The sequence below is a fragment of the Panthera onca genome, chromosome B4 (assembly GCF_046562875.1).
Source record: "Panthera onca isolate mPanOnc1 chromosome B4, mPanOnc1 haplotype 2, whole genome shotgun sequence".
Taxonomy (NCBI): domain Eukaryota; kingdom Metazoa; phylum Chordata; class Mammalia; order Carnivora; family Felidae; genus Panthera; species Panthera onca.
In genome coordinates, this window is record NC_138345.1 from 132,254,494 (window position 1) to 132,270,476 (window position 15,983).

A 15,983-nucleotide genomic window follows, 5' to 3' on the forward strand; every position below is an offset into this window, starting at 1 on the left:
CCCCTCTGCCACTCACGTGCACTCCATCTCTCTCTCAAAGTAAACTTAAAAAAATTTTTTTTAAATATATTTTGATAAATAGGTTTTAATATACTGTAATTGGTTTCCTTTGAAACGCTGGTATATAATTCTATGCATTTTAAAATATCTTTTTATTTATTTATTTTTTTAATTTACATCCAAATTAGTTAGCGTATAGTGCAACAACGATTTCAGGAGTAGATTCCTTAATGCCCCTGACCCCCTTAGCCCATCCCCCCCTCCCACAACCCCTCCCGTAACCCTCAGTTCGTTCTCCATATTTATGAGTCTCTTCTGTTTGGCCCCCCTCCCTGTTTTTAGATTATTTTTGCTTCCCTTCCCTTATGTTCGTCTGTTTTGTCTCTTAAAGTCCCCATATGAGTGAAATCATATGATTTTTGTCTTTCTCTGGCTGACTAATTTCACTTAGCATAATACCCTCCAGTTCCATCCACGTAGTGACAAATGGCAAGATTTCATTCTTTTTGATTGCCGAGTAATACTCCATTGTGTCTATGTACCACATCTTCTTTATCCATTCATCCATCGATGGGCATTTGGGCTCTTCCCATACTTTGGTTATTGTTGATAGTGCTGCTCTAAACATGGGGGTGCACGTGTCCCTTCGAAACAGCCCCCCTGTATCCCGTGGATAAATGCCTAGTAGTGCGATTGCTGGGTCGTGGGGTAGTTCTATTTTTAGTTTTTTGAGGAACCTCCATACTGTTTTAAAATATTATTTTGAGAGGGGGCTTTTCCAGGCGGCCAGAAGCATTCTCACACAGAGAATTTCAAGAAATTCTGGTCTACAGTGATGCCCAATACCAACTTGAGTGTAATCCCGAAAAACGGGAAAGAACAGACAGAGGCATCACACAAGGGAAACTGGTTAATTAAACTTGGCTGTGACTAGGGGCGCCTGGGTGGCTCAGTCGGTTAAGCATCCGACTTCAGCTCAGGTCACGATCTCGCGGTCCGTGAGTTCGAGCCCCGCGTCGGGCTCTGGGCTGACGGCTCCGAGCCTGGAGCCTGCTTCCGATTCTGTGTCTCCCTCTCTCTCTGCCCCTCCCCCGTTCATGCTCTGTCTCTCTCTGTCTCAAAAATAAATAAACATTAAAAAAAAAAATTTAAAGAAAAAACAACTTGGCTGTGACTATAAACAGGATACCATGAGGGAAAGAAAAACTTTATTGTAGAAGAATAGAGAAATGAAACACCAAAATTATCATATTCAGTTATAAAATCATATGTATAGTGATATCTAATTTTTGTAAAAGCATGAGATACACAGGTTGATATATACATGAATGTCTCAGAGGCCATTTACCAAAATGTTAATCATAGTGGTTATATCCAAGTAGCCTTGGGATATGGTAAGCGTCCAACTTTGGCTCAGGTCATTATCTCACAGTCCGTGAGTTCGAGCCCCGCGTCGGGCTGTGTGCTGACAGCTCCGAGCCTGGAGCCTGCTTCTGATTCTGTGCTCCCTCTCTCTCTGCCCCTCTCGTTCTCTCTCTCAAAAATAAATAAACCTTAAAAAAAAAATAAACGTGTATTATTTTTATAAGATATAAAACCACATTAAAAGTTCTTTTATATTTGGGGCGCCTGGGTGGCTCAGTGAGTTAAGCGTATGACTCTTGGTTTCGGCTCCGGTCATGATCTCATGGTTTTGTGAGTTTGAGCCCCGCATCGGGCTCTACGCTGGTGACCGGAAGCCTGCTTGGGATTCTCTCTCTCCCTCTCTCTGCCCCTCCCCCACTCACACTCTCTCTGTCTCTCTCAAATAAAATAAAACAAAATGTTATTTTCTATTTTGTTAATCAGTTTTCTTGAAGTATAATTTACACACAGTAAAACTCACCACTTTTAAGTGTACAATTTGGTAAGTTTTGACAAAAATATACAGTTGTGGAAACACCATCATCGCCGAGTCATAGAACATTCCCAACATAACAACAACAACAACAACAACAACAATTCCCTTGGGGCCCTTTACCTTCCCTCCCCCTGCCCCTGGGAGCCACTGTTCTGCTTTTGACCCCTACGGTTTTGCCTACGAGTTACTTACTAAAGAAAATAAATAATTGATCAGATGCTTAGAGAAGTTAGGTAAATTGCCCAAGGTGGTTGCCTCCTCCAAGAAGCCTTCTTGGATTTCTGCCTCTCTCTCCACCCAACCCCCACCCAGTGTGTCAGTCCATCTATACTGAACCTACGATGGGTTCAGTAATCACTGATTCACACTCGTCTCCCCTCCCCTGTGCTGGTCTGTTGCACTGCAGGCACTAGGCAAGAATTTGTTGAATGAATGGCTGAATGCAGGGACATACAGCTTGCAGCCCTGCAGCAAGAGATTCAGTCTCTGTTCTTGGTTTTTCCGTAGCTCTCTGGGTGCCTAGGAAAGACACCTTTTGCCTTCTTTCTCAGCTCTTGGCCATCTTCCGGCAAACCCCCCTTTCCTTGGGCTCCTGAAGCCTAGGGTGGGCAGCGGGGGCCTAGAGGAGCTGAGGGTGGGGTCTGGAGTCCCTGGAAAGAGGAGCTACCATGTGGGGAAACAGGCTGCCTGGCAGATGGCGGGAAGAACCTGCTTCCCTCGGAGGGCTCGGAAGCGGGGACCTTCACAGACGGAGCTGAGGGGACAGGAGGCTGGCCACAGCCGGGCCTGGGGATGGCTGGCCCGAAGAGTCCCCTGCACGGATACCCTCTAGAGGTTTGAGCCACAGGAGATAAACTAGAATGGATTTTCATAAGACAGCTTATCAGCCAGGAGCACAGCCGACCAAGGATGGGGGCCGGAACCACGTCTGAGAAGGATCCCATCCTGGTTCATGCTGCTGGGGTGGAGGGTGGAGCACATCCCGGGAGTCCAGCTCGCACATCCCTGCATCATTAGCTGCCTCCAAGGAGGTTCACGCTGTGTTAGTTCGGCAGGACCGTTGTAACCAAGTTACCCCAAGTTGGGGGGGCTTAAACAACAGAAATGTGTTGTCTCGCGGTCCTGGGGGCCAGAAGCCCGAGATTAAGGGGTCAGTGGGGTTGGTTCCTGCTGAGGGAGGACCTGTCCCAGGCTCGTTCTCAGCTCTGGCGGGCTGCTAGCCGTCTTTGGCGTCCCTTGGCTTGCGGGCACATCACCCTTTTCTCTGCCTTGTTCACACGGCATTCTCCCTGTGTGGGTCTCTGTGTCCAAATCGCCCCTTTCCGTGAGGACACCAGTCACATTGGATTGGGGGCCCACCGCACTCCAGTGCAACCTCATCGTGACTAATTGCGTCTGCAGCGACCCTCTTTCCAGAGGAGGTCACGTTCTGAGGCACCGGGGGTTGGGCCTTCCACATATGAATTTGGGGAACACAATTCAATGCATAATTCGATCCAATGCATAACAACACTGTTACGGAATGGGGGGGGGGGTCACAAAGATGGCCTCTGAAGCAAAGGAGCTCAACTCGTTCCTATCTGTGCGGCCGTGGGCAAGTGACCTTACCTCTCAGGCCTCAGTCTTCACGCCTGCAAGATGGGGACTGTGCGTGACATTGACAGCCGGCTCTAGCTGTTGCTCTTCTGGATCCACTCTGGGGTTTCTGCCAAGGTTGCAGCAATGGGGCTGTTCCCAGCCGGGGCCTGAGTAAAGGGGAGCTACGCTGGCCAGCTCCCACGGGGCGGGGTGCCGGACTCCCCTAACCAATGATTGGATGATTTTCTGACGCTCCTAGGACGGCACTACCTGCCCTCGGAGAATCTTCTCACCCAACCCTCCCGCCTTCTCTGGCTCTCCTTCCTTTTCCCCTCCAGGCACCTCCCCCAAATCCTGTCTTGGAGGACCTGAACTAACCCAGGGGGTGACAGTAACACCCTCCATGAGGGTGGTCAGGAAGCCCTGGCATACGAAGCAATGCGTGTAAAGCGTGGACAGTTGTGTCTTGCTCTGAGTAAACACGCGATGGAGGTTCACTCGTTCACAAGCGTTTATTCAGCACCTGCTGTGGGCTAAACGCTGGGGCTGCAGAGACGAGTAGAACCTAGCCCCTGCCTTCAAAAAGGTCATGGCCTCTTGGAGGAGGTAGGCTAAAAATAGCAAAGAAATCGAGGGCACCGTGTGGGGGATGAGCATTCTGGAAACATCTCAGAGGAGTAATTCAGGAGAAGCAAAAAGCTGCAAATTCCCCCTTCCTCCACCTGCAATCTGTCCTGCTTTCGGGAGTCGTGGTGATCTGAGTGGAGTGACGGTCCTCAGGTCAGATGGCCTGGTCCCCCAGCTGCCCGGCACCTGGACGCCACCTGGACGCCACTAAGGTTCATGCAATGCCACTGAACTGCCCCCCACCCCCGCCCCTCGCGTCCTCTGCTCCGGCTCTGGCTCCCCCTCACCTCCACTCGGGCCAGATGGTCCGTCACACCAGGCTTTATCTGCAGCACTTTCTTTCTCTACCTGCTCTTTGCTCCCGGAAGGGACCTCTGCCTAGCGCCCCCTTCCCTTCAGTGTCACGTGACCACCTCCTCCACTGTCCCCTCTTCCCTGAAGCCCTTCCTGATTCCCTAAGTCAGAAGTAAGCGGCCCTCCTCTGGGTCCCCTGGCCTCATCCTGGCATTCATCACTGCTCTGCCTGGGCTTCTTGTCTGCTTCCCCATGGGACTGTGAGCTGAGAACAGGGACCATGTCTGCATTTTTATTTTTAATTTTTTTTATTATGAAAGATCTCAAACATATACCAAAAAAAAGGGGGGGGGGAGGGGGAGAGCGGCACCGGGAATCTCCGTATGCCCACCAGCCCAGGTCACACAGATTCTGTCCCCCTGGTCCCAGCTCTCCTTTCTCTCTTTGCTAAAATAAAGCAAATCATTCCCCTCCCCCCCCCATACGTCATTGTGCTTCTCCAAGAAATTCAATAAACGGCTTTTCAACTCATAAATGACTGTTTGTTGCAGAGCTATTTGTAAACAGCCCCCAACTGGAAACAGGCTTATTAGCGAACATTCGAAAATGAGAGTGTATCCGGTCCAAGGGCTGTGACGCATCCATTAAGATGATCCGTACAAAGGCCACACCGCCACATGGCAGAATGCTGGTGCCAAGACAACTCCAGAAAGGCCAACAGCTCGGTGCAGGGTGGTCCCGGTGCTCTCCTTTGGCAGCCGGGGTTCACCTGCCTGGGTTCCCGGGCAGAAGGGAGAAGGTGCAGACGAAGGTGAGCACGAGGGTGGTATGATACCTTCAAAACATTCTTCGGTGTCCTTAAAGCCACCTTTCCAAGCTGCTGTCTGCCAACCAGCGTTTGCCGCAGCGGCTGTCTGTGGAACCGCACAAAGGCTCCATGGAAGCCGCAGGCCCCTCCGGGAGATGGCTGGAGGCCTAGAAAGCAAACCTTATGACAAGGGGCCTCTCTGACCTTCCGTGCCCAGCCCTCTCGGCTCCCAGAAGGGGGCCAGTGTGCTTCATGGCCGTTTTCTCTTCTGCTGGCTGGGGTTTGGAAAGGTCACAATGCAGTGGCACGGGGTTATCTGATATTCTGGGCCACGTGCGCGCTTCATGTGCGTTGGGACCCGGGTCCCTGCCAGACAGCCCTTCCATCTGGGCTTCGGTGATAGGGCCTGGAGCTCTCTCTGGCCGTCTGAATGGTTATCAAGGGCTGTAGTTGTGGTATGTTTGTTCCTCTGGCACGTCTCGGATTGAGTGCAAACCCCAGTGTGAACCATAGGGCTGTGCTGGGGCAAACAGGATCTACACTGCAACGGGGTTCCCAGGCACGCCGTCCCCCGAGGAGAAGGGGGCCTGTCCACAGATCTGTCTCCACGCCCTCCCCTGGGGAGCCCGGGGTCCTGCAAACAGGAAGCATTGACTGTGCCTGTTACTCCCGACGCCATGATGAACTCAGTGCCTTCTTGCTGCCTGGAAAACCAGGCCGGAGGAATTTGGGAAGGAGGATTCACCGTTGTGCATTACTGAGGTGGTCAGGTGTGGAAAGAGGCGGGGGGGGGGGGGGGAGGGAAGCCCCAAGTCATAGTCCCGGCTCCCCCCTCTAAATCACTTGGGGACCTTGGCACAGATGGCCTGTCCCCCGGCTGCCTCATGCACCAAGGTATCTATTAATCTCTGACTCTTCGACCAATTTGCTGTCACACACATTTGCTGAGCAACTTCTCTGGAGCCTGTGAGGAGACCCAGAGCTGAACTGCCATAGTCCCTGTGTCCCGGGGTGGGGGGGAGGGAGGGGGGTCTCCGCAAACAAGAACTATGACTTTAAGTGATTGAAATGGACCGAAAGAGTAATTCTTGAGATGTGAATTAAAAAAACAAAAACAGGGGCGCCTGGGTGGCTCAGTCAGTTGGGCGTCCAACTTCGGCTCAGGTCACGATCTCACGGTTCGTGGGTTCGAGCCCCGCGTCGGGCTCCGTGCTGACGGCTCGGAGCCTGGAGCCCGCTTCGGATTCTGTGTCTCCTTCTCTCTGCACTTCTGCTCTCTCTGTCTCTCTCAGGAACAAGTCAACATTAACAAACTCTGTAAAAATCAACAACAAAACAGTTTCTCGGAAGGGCTTTCATTGGCTAGGGGCCTTGATGATGAGTAGAAGGTCACCACGTGGTCAAATGTGGAAACAGCAGCCGCCAGATGGACGCAGGGACCACGTGGCCGTTCCGGGGGCCTCCAAGCACTTGGCAGAGGCTGAGCTGTGAAGGGTTGGGAGGGTTGCCAGCAAAGGCCTTGGAGTCTACCACCGGGGTGCTTTTATCTACAACAGCGGAATCCTTCTGACGACAAACGTCTGCGTGTACTACCAGAAGTATTACCAGACCCCACAGGTTACTGGCTGAGTCCCATGAGACTGCTCCCTACTTCGGAATCCTGTCCTAAGTGGTGGGTCCCCAGGCTACCCACACTTCTGTCCAATCTGACTACATATCAGGGGGTCCTTGTGACCCCCCTCCTCAGGTTCCATGATTTGCTCTAACAGCTCACAGAATTCAGGAAAGTACTCGTTACTTTGCTGATTTATCAAAAAGGATATTATGAAAGGGGCGCCCGGGTGGCTCAGTTGGTTAAGCGTCTGACTTCGGCTTGGGTCATGATCTTGTGTGGTCCATGAGTTCGAGCCCCGCATCGGGCTCTGTGCTGACAGCTCAGAGCCTGGAGCCTGCTTCGGATCTGTCTCTGTCTCTCTCTCTCTCTGCCCCACCCCCATTTTCTCTCTCTCCCTCTCAAAAATAAACATTAAATGTTTTTTAAAGAGGATATTATAAAAAATATAAATGAATAGTCAGATGAATAGGTGCATAGGAGGAGATATGGAAGGGTCCAGAGAGTGCTTGGGCCCACAGAGGCTGGGGTGAGCCAACCTCCCGGCATGCAGATGCGTTCACCAGAAGCTCTCCAAACCCCTTTATTTAGGGTTTTGTGGAGATTCCATTACACAGGCATGATTGATGAACCTGTTGGCCGTTGGTGATTAACTCAATCCCCAGCCTCCTCCCCACTCCCCACCCCAGCAGAAGTGGGGGCGAGAGTGGCTGCAAGTTTCAACCCTCTAATCCCATGATTGGACCCTCAGGCAACCTGTCCCTGCCTGAAGTTATCTAGGGACTTCTAGCCACCAGCCACGTCATAAACTCCAGGGTGGCCGAAGGGGCTTTTCGTGAATAACTGAAGATACTCCCATCACTTCTATCACTCAGAAAGTTCCAAAACCCTTGTGGAAGCTAGGAGGGAGACCAAGTATCATAACAAAAGATGCTGCTGGAACCCCTATCACCCAAGGATTTGGAAGCCAAGAACCAGGGATGAAGACCGAATGTATATTTCTCATGGTATCGCAACATCATAGAGTCACAGGACCTGGATTCAGATCCTAGCATCTATTTGTTGGGTGACTTGCTGAACTGGAGTTTCCTGTTTGACAAAGTAAGGATGATTGTAATAGCTGGCTGGAGTCAGAAAGAAATACTATGAAAAAGCATCCGGCATGTCTGGCACACAGCAGGTCCTCAGGGTGTGTTTCTCATTGTGAAAAAAAAAAAAAAAAAAAGAAAGAAATTGTAATTTAAATGTAACAAACATGTAACAAACATGTAACAAACATGTAACAAACGGGCTGCCACAGGTCAGGTCCTTCCACCGCATCTCATTCGATCCTTGCAGTCATTCAGCCAGGTAGACTGTCACTCCCATTTTACAGAGGATACCGTAAAGGCTCCAGTGGGCTTGTTCAAGGTCACACAGGTGACAGGATATGGGTAGGGATTAGAATGCAGTGGTCTAGGCTCCGATGTCTGAATCTTTCCAGACTCTACCTCAACAGACAAACCACCTGGTCCCTCCCACTTCCCTTTATGGCACAGACTGTTCCTAACGTCCTGGTATCTATGTCTTACTCCTTTAGTAACAGAAACTGTAGCTCTGTCCAAAGCCTGCATTTCCTCACCTCCCTTTCAGCCGATGTGGCCATGGGGGTAGGTATAGCCACTGAGATGTAAGAAGTGTCACGGGGAACTTCTGGAAGTCGCCTAAAAGGGAAGGCTGCTTGTAAGTAAATGCTCAATTTTAAAAAAGAAGAAAGAGGGGCGCCTGGGTGGCCTCAGTCGCCCGTCCGACTCTGCCTCGGGTCGCGATCTCACGGTTGGTGGGTTCGAGCCCCGTGTCAGGCTCTGTGCTGACAGCTCAGAGCCTGGAGCCTGCTTCGGATTCTGTGTCTCCTTCTCTCTCTTTCCCTCCCCCAACTCATACTCTCTCTCTCTCCTTCAAAAGTAAATAAACATTTAAAAAAAATTTTTTTTTAAAAAAAAATTTTTTTTTTTTCTTTTTTTTTCAACATTTTTTTTATTTATTTTTGGGACAGAGAGAGACAGAGCATGAACGGGGGAGGGTCAGAGAGAGAGGGAGACACAGAATCCGAAACAGGCTCCAGGCTCCGAGCCATCAGCCCAGAGCCTGACGCGGGGCTCGAACTCACGGACCGCGAGATCGTGACCTGGCTGAAGTCGGACGCTTAACCGACTGCGCCACCCAGGCGCCCCATAAAAAAATTTTTTTTAAAGAAGGAGAAAGAGAGAGAAAGAGAAATGCTATCTTCCTCCCTTCCTCTTTCCTTCCTGCTGGCTGACCTCAGACAAAATCGCTGTAGCTCAAACGGTCATCTTGGGCCACGTGGAGCTATGTTGGTAGACGATGGTATGTCACCATCCCAGTCCTAGATTGCCTCCCGTCCCTTCTTCTGAATCGTCAGCTCTCCTCTGGTAAGCCTTTTCTTCAGCATTTAAATAGGTCCCAGTTTCTCCCAACCTAAAAGAAAACACATTCAATCTGGGTTCCGTTTCTCTTCAAGGGCCTCTGGGGAGCACAACCTAAGGGACTTTCTTCCGTAATCTTCTAACTAGATCTCTCAAAAGCATGTTACATTGTTACCCATGCACTCTCATCCTGGGTTCCAGGCCTGGCCTCTGCTTCCCAACGTCTCTAGGGGCTCCTCTGCTGTTGTCTTTGATGAGGGAGCATAAGGCAATTTACGCCAGGAAGCCAGCCCCCCCCAAAGTGGGATATGTGATATTCCTCAGGCATTCCTGGATGCCTAAGACAAAGGAGAGGACAGAAAACAAATGGCTAAATTTGTTTGCAAAGAGTCTGCATCAGTTTACAAATATGCCATTAATAGCCTAATCTTTAGGAGCTCCCTACTATTAATGATAACGCTTTGCTAGAGGGAAAACCAACTTTAGCTTGACAAGAGCTGGGCCTCCAGTAATCTGTAAATTCTCTTTAGCAAATGGAAATCCCTTTGAGAAACTTGTTTTGCCTTTACTTTCCCCACCTCCACAGTATATAAGCAGTCACTTTGCACGACCCCATGCAGCTCTTCCTGCCCACGGGTCCTGTCCCTGTGCTTGAATAAAATCATCTTTTTGCAGTAAAGACATCTTCCAGAATTCTTTCTTGCCTGTCAGCTCTGAACCCAACACCCCAAAACCTCGTCAGTCTTCTCTAGTCCTCTTGATCTCAGGACTGATTTGACTTCTTTTCTTGCAGGTCTTAAAAGCACCTAAACTCAACATGCCCAAACTGAACTCAAGGTCATTCAATCCTTCTCCCCCCGCCCCAAGATTTTCTAGCTGTTCTTTCCAGAAATCTGGGTGAATCTTTGACAAATCTCTTTCCATCATCAACCACAACCAATCCACAAATCAAGCCCTGACAATTTCGTCTCCTAAATAAAATCCATCCACTTGGCAGGGGCAGCTGACTCAAACCACCATCATCTCTTGCCTCGGGCTAGCACAACATTCCCTTAATTGGTCTTCACTCCAATACCCCCATAACATGTTTTGTACACAGTAGTCAAAGGGATCTTTCTACCAATGGGATCATGTCTGTGGCTTGCTCAGAAGTCAACAACTTTCCTTTGTCCTCCACATGAATAGGCCAACTCCTGCCCAGGGCTGGGCAAGGTCAGAACCTACCCCAGGGCCCTTCATCTCACTCCCCCTCCATCTCTGTTCCAGCCACAGAGAGACCTTGTGTGACACGCATGCTTCCTTGAACCCACACTCACATGCTCCCTTTTCTCCTGCCTTGTGCGCTAGCTGTCCCCTCTGCCTGACCCGCCCTACGCTGCTACATCCATAAACTTCTCTTCCTAGCATTTAGCCCGGCTCGAAATGATTTATGTACGCAAACGATGTCCTCCCCAACTGAAAGGTGAGCTTTCTGAGGGTGTCTTGCTTGCTGCTTTATCCCTATTGGGCCAGGCATGGTCACCCAACGAATATTTATCGAGTGAATGAATAATTCACCGGACCCCACGCCCAATGAGTCCCTGAAGAACCCAAATCCGGTGTCTTAGGAGCCCCACCTAAAGCATCCTTGGGAGCCCCATCCTAAAGCTTTTCCACCTAAAGGAAAAGCATCCTGGAGAAAATGCGCAAATAAAATTGGCAAGACGCAATCACGTAGGGAAGGAGGCCTTCCCTTTTTTCCTCCCAGGACAGAAAAAGGGGAAGACAGCGCACGGCCCCATCCCACTTTGGCCGTGGGGTGGCGCTGTGAGCGTGCCCCCTTCAGGCCGCTCTAGCCGCCCTTCTCGCCTGCTCTGCTGGGAGGCGGGCTCACCCGCGGGGGTCCCTCCAAGATGGCGGCGCAGAGGAGGAGCCTGCTGCAGAGTGTGAGGAACGACCCGCTCTCCGGGCTGGGGGTTGGGACCCCAGGGGGCGGCCTGTCGGGTGCAGGCGCGGCTCCCTCTCCGCCGCTGGGCAGCTTCTCTCTCCCTGACGAGGTGTAGCCGCTGCCCTCCCCCCCCGACTCGGGGCCGCCCCCCCTCCCCCCCCCATTCCCGAGGCCGGCGGCGCGTGCGGCCCCGTGTAGCCCGCGCGTGCGCGCTGCCTCCGGGCGGTCAGGGGCTGGGATTCGCGATCGCAGCGACCCCGAGCGTCAGGGACGCGTGGAGGGTGGGGAGCGTCCCGGGGCCGGAAGGGAACGTGGCGCGCGGTGGCGGAGATAGTCGGGGCGGTGAGCCCACCCCGGGCGCTGAGCAGCCGTGCGGTAATAACAGTTACAGCAGCAGCAGCAGCCCGCGGTGTACCGCTCATCACCCTCCAGGTTTTCCGCCAGTTGCTTTACGTTATAAGCTGAATTTTCATCACAGCCCTGGGAGGTGGGTACTCTTATTCCCGTTTGACAGATGAGGAAACGGAGGCACAGATGAGGACAAACGGTGGTCGTTTGTCCAAGGCCACACAGCCAGTAAGTGGCAGAGTCAGGGTTAACATCAGACTGCCTGATTCCAGAAACGGGGTTAACCTCCAGGTGATACCGGAGGAATGACTCGAGTGGCAGCCTGGGTCCTGGTCCTCGCTCTCGTTGGTCATGCCTCGGTTTCCTTAACTGTAAGGTGAAAGCAGGCAGTGGAAGGATGGTCCCGAGACTCACCCTTACCCCCAGTCTGGACCTTCATGGATTTGTCGCTGGTGTCTTACAGCCCCTGCGCCCTCCTGACACGTGCACATGGATGCATACACATCGTGGCATCATGAGCCCAATCGGACCTGCCACCGTAGGGTGCTGGTCCCCTGGGTCCCCCCCGGATGTGGCAAGCTGTCGTACTTGCCCTGTGGATTTGCCTGCCTCCTGTACTTGTGATCCACAGTGAATAGTATCATCAGCACTTTCCACCACTAGGTGCCAGGCATTCAGTAAATATTTGTAAAATAGTAAAGCATTTGTAGCCCTGTCCAGTGCCTGGCCTTGGCCTTACAGCAGCCGTTGGCCCTGCCCTTGAGGGACTTAAAGCATAAGAATTGGAGGAAGGGTGACCTTCAGTGCTGTATACTAAGGACAGGCTTTGTGTAGATGGGCTTTGAAACTGCTCTTCTGGGACAGCAATTCCCAGGGCTCCCCTGTGGGGATTGCTCTCTCCCCCTCCATACTTTGGCTGAGCCTTTCTTTTACCGGCGCTCTGCAGGTCAGCCTTGTCAGTGAGTTAAGTAGGCCTGGCCCTCTGCTCTGGAAGCTCCCAGAGGTCAGGGCCCCTGTATAAATTTCCCCGTTGTAAAAATTCCAGACATCTGGGCTGGACTGTGGCGAATGTTGGAAGTGGTAACTGCTGTGGAGGGACTCGGCTTGCTGAGGAGAGTGCCTTCCAGCTTCCCTCTCTTCTAGGTGTGATGGAGCCCAGGGGACTCAGGTTAGACAGAAGCCAGGCTTTGCCAGCCCCGGAACGTGTTCCTGGGTGGTAGCGGAATCTTTGGAAGATGGATAATCGGCTTTAAGCACATAGCCTCGTGATGAAAGGCCAGGGGGTGGCAGTGATGTCCACACGAGAGCCCTCCCATCCTAATGGTGATCAAGACATCCCTGTTCACAGGGCGTCTGAGTGTCCGGGCAGTGTGTGTGGCCCGCTGACCTGCTCTCCGCTGTCCTGTGGTAAGATCAGCTCAGATACCGTCATTGAGCAGATGGCTGTGAGGCCTACCACACAAGGTCGGGTAGCTGTCACCCAAGGATACCCTCACGGGTATCCAGATGGCAGAGGTCCCCAGGCAGCGTGGTCCCTTAAAAGGTCTTTTGAACAGAAGAAGAGCTTTGGAAGGTAGCTTGGTGCGTTCAGAGGAACTTGGGTCCTTCATGGCCTAACAAAAAGCACAGGTTTCGAATGGACTCGGACAAGTCACTTAACATCCCCGAACCTTGGTTCCCAGCCGAAGGGAGTCCGAGGAGTGTTGTTAGAATTAAATGAACTCACACGTTACAGTCCCTAGCCTAGCGTAGTCACAGTCCAGCCATGAAGTGCCACCTTAAGTTCTGAACACTCAAGTGTCACTGAGCTCTTAACTCTGTGGCAGGCACTGTGTGGGTATGGGGGACACTTCCCTCGTGAAGCCTGTGTTCTGATAAGGGAGACCGTAACAACGAATAAATACAGATTATGATATAATAATATCTATAGCGTCAGGTGGTGCTTCACAGAAGGGCAGAGGGGCCATTTTAGACAGACTGTTTGGATGAGACCTCCCACCATTTGATGGGATGCAGTAGGGGATTTGGGAGGGGTATTCCTGCCTGAGGGAAGAGGGATGCAGAGGCTTGTGTGTTTGGGGAGCACCACGGAGGCCAGCGTGGCTGGAGTAGAGCGTGTTGGGGGAGTGGTAGTAACCAAGGTCCAAGGGGCCTTGTGGACCCTGGTGTGGACTTCTTTAGGCTCTATTCTAAGTGTACTATGAAACTTGCTGGTGTTTTTTTGGTTTTGATGTTTGTTTCTTTATTTTGAGAGAGGGAGAGAGAGCAGGTAGGGGAGGGGCAGAGAGAATTCCAAGCAGGCTCCGCACTGTCAGCACAGAGCCGGACGCGGGGCTTGCACGAGCGAACCAGGAGCTCGTGACCTGAGCCGAAATCAAGAGTCGGACGCCTAACCCACTGAGCCACCCAGGCGCCCCGAAACTTGGCGGTGTTTAGGAGGAGCACGCGATCTGGTTTGCGGTTGGAGAAAGAGCCCTGTGTCAAAACGGGTTTGAGTGGAGAGAGAGTGGAAGCTTGGGACCTGCTGCGTGGCGCTCCCGGGCGTCCAGGCAGCAGTGACGGCAGAGGAGTGGGGAGAAGTAGCAGGTTCTGGCTGTATTTTGGAGGAAGAGCGGGTGTGATTTGCTGCTGGATCCGATGTGGGGTGCGTGACAGAGGGAGAAGAGGGAGGAAGGACTACAGGATTTCACTTGGCACAACAGCGGTGCCCTTCACCGAGATGGGGGACCCTGGAGCGCATTTGGGGCTGGGAGAATCAGGAGTGTGGTTTCTGCCTGTGCTTTGCTGTACTTAGTCATAAAGTGAAAATCGACTTGAAATTAATTTTTTTTTCACTTAGAAACATCACCCGAGCGACCACATCCATGAGGTCACAGGTGCTGGCTAAATATTTTTTCTAACATCCATAATAAATACGCACCCATTAAAATAAAAACATCCGTTAGGCCATCACCCACAGCCGTCCCCTCCGCCGTCAGAATGTGGCCCAGCCGCTGTTGCACACAGTAACTGCCCCACAATTATTAGCAGCCCCTTTAAGCATGTATTAGGACTATATTTGTGATGAAAACATAGAGGGCCTTTGATGAAAAGCCTGCTGAAAGGGGGGGGGGGGTGGGCAGGGGTCGAGCTGGTCCCAGAGAAGTGGGGAAGGAAAAGGGGGTCATTCAGAAAGAGAGATGGCAGGAGGCACCGGGTATTTTCAGCTTTTGGGAGAGAAAGAACAGCTGCCCCCCCCACCAGCCATCTTCCTGGGGGCATTATTCTCTCATTCTGAGCTTCCTTTTTGCCTCCAAGGAATCTGGGTGCTTTCACCACAAAAACACTCAGCCTTTTCATACCATAATTTGATATTCAAGCTGTGGCCTGAAGTTGGAACCGTGCTTTATCCACTTCTGCTGCCCAGGAGTTTGAGATGAATCTCTGCGGGGACTTTTCTGGCCTATTATGTGACGCGGTAACCTATGTATATGAAGCGGCTTCCATACGTGTGCACAAGGTGTTTGTGACACCCTTCACCGGGGCCCTACAACTGGATCACCGTAGAAGGTTTTCATGTCAGAATACGAATTTGGGGAATTCCCTCACACAATCAAGTCAAAATTAGGCTTTTTGAAACAGACTTCTTTCTTACTGCCTTTTGTGTTAAATTTCTTCCGAGAAATTAACTTGTAACCCACCAAAGAGTTACAGGGGTGCACGCTCTCCGAGGTGCGTATTTACGCGGCTCTGTCATGAGGCTGTGTGAGCGTGGGGGGCCCCCTCTTGGCTCCCCAGGCGCCCCTTGCCGCTGGTGCTGGCTGGCCTGGCATGTGTGGGTGTGGAGAAGGCATGCGCCAGTGTGTGCAGGGGTGGGGAAGGGGGCGGTTTGTGTGAATAGGAAATATGCGGCCTTTCCAAAAATTGTTCAGGCGTGTGGAGGAAGGAAGCAAGAGACTTGGCAGTGGGGTGGAGTCAGCATTGGATGCTTGGCATGGCTAATCCCCGGTGGAGGGGGCAGAGCTGGGACACCAGGGTGGCAACTCACCCGGCCACAGCAGTGTCAGAGGGACTTCGGGGCCGCTGCTGAAATCGGGGAAGACCAGGTACTCTCATACTCCTATGTGGGTACAACCTCCTGGAATTCTCTGGCCACCTGTCATGGAATGTGTGAGTTCCTATGGGGACTGCATTCCAAGCAGGTCCTTCCTCTCAAGGAATGCTCACAAGTATATGAGAAATGGTCCGTAGGTCATTGGATCTAAGACACCATTAATGATAAGGACCCATCACTATTTTATGTACCACTAAGAAAGAAAACCCACTGCCAATTAACTTGAAACACACCAACTTCAGGGATTAAAAGATAGAAAATATATGTCTTGGAATCAGTGGCTAATTAACAATACCAGGTTACAAAAACAAACAAACAAAAACCACAATAAAACAGGGGCACCTGCCTGGCTCAGTTGGTGGAGCACATG

At 51.6% G+C, this 15,983-nt stretch overlaps 1 protein-coding gene across 2 annotated transcripts in view; it reads left to right on the forward strand.

Moving 5' to 3' along the window:
• Positions 1 to 11,070: 11,070 nt before the first annotated feature.
• TAB1 (TGF-beta activated kinase 1 (MAP3K7) binding protein 1) overlaps positions 11,071 to 15,983 on the forward strand; it is a 31,876-nt gene continuing 26,963 nt past the window's right edge. Inside the window, exon 1 of one of the 2 annotated variants that reach the window (XM_060656298.2) lies at positions 11,071 to 11,170. In XM_060656298.2, coding sequence (XP_060512281.1) covers positions 11,138 to 11,170 — 33 coding nt within the window. In that variant the 5' untranslated portion in view covers positions 11,071 to 11,137. The remainder of the gene's footprint in view (positions 11,171 to 15,983) is intronic. The other variant, XM_060656300.2, reaches the window with a different exon arrangement.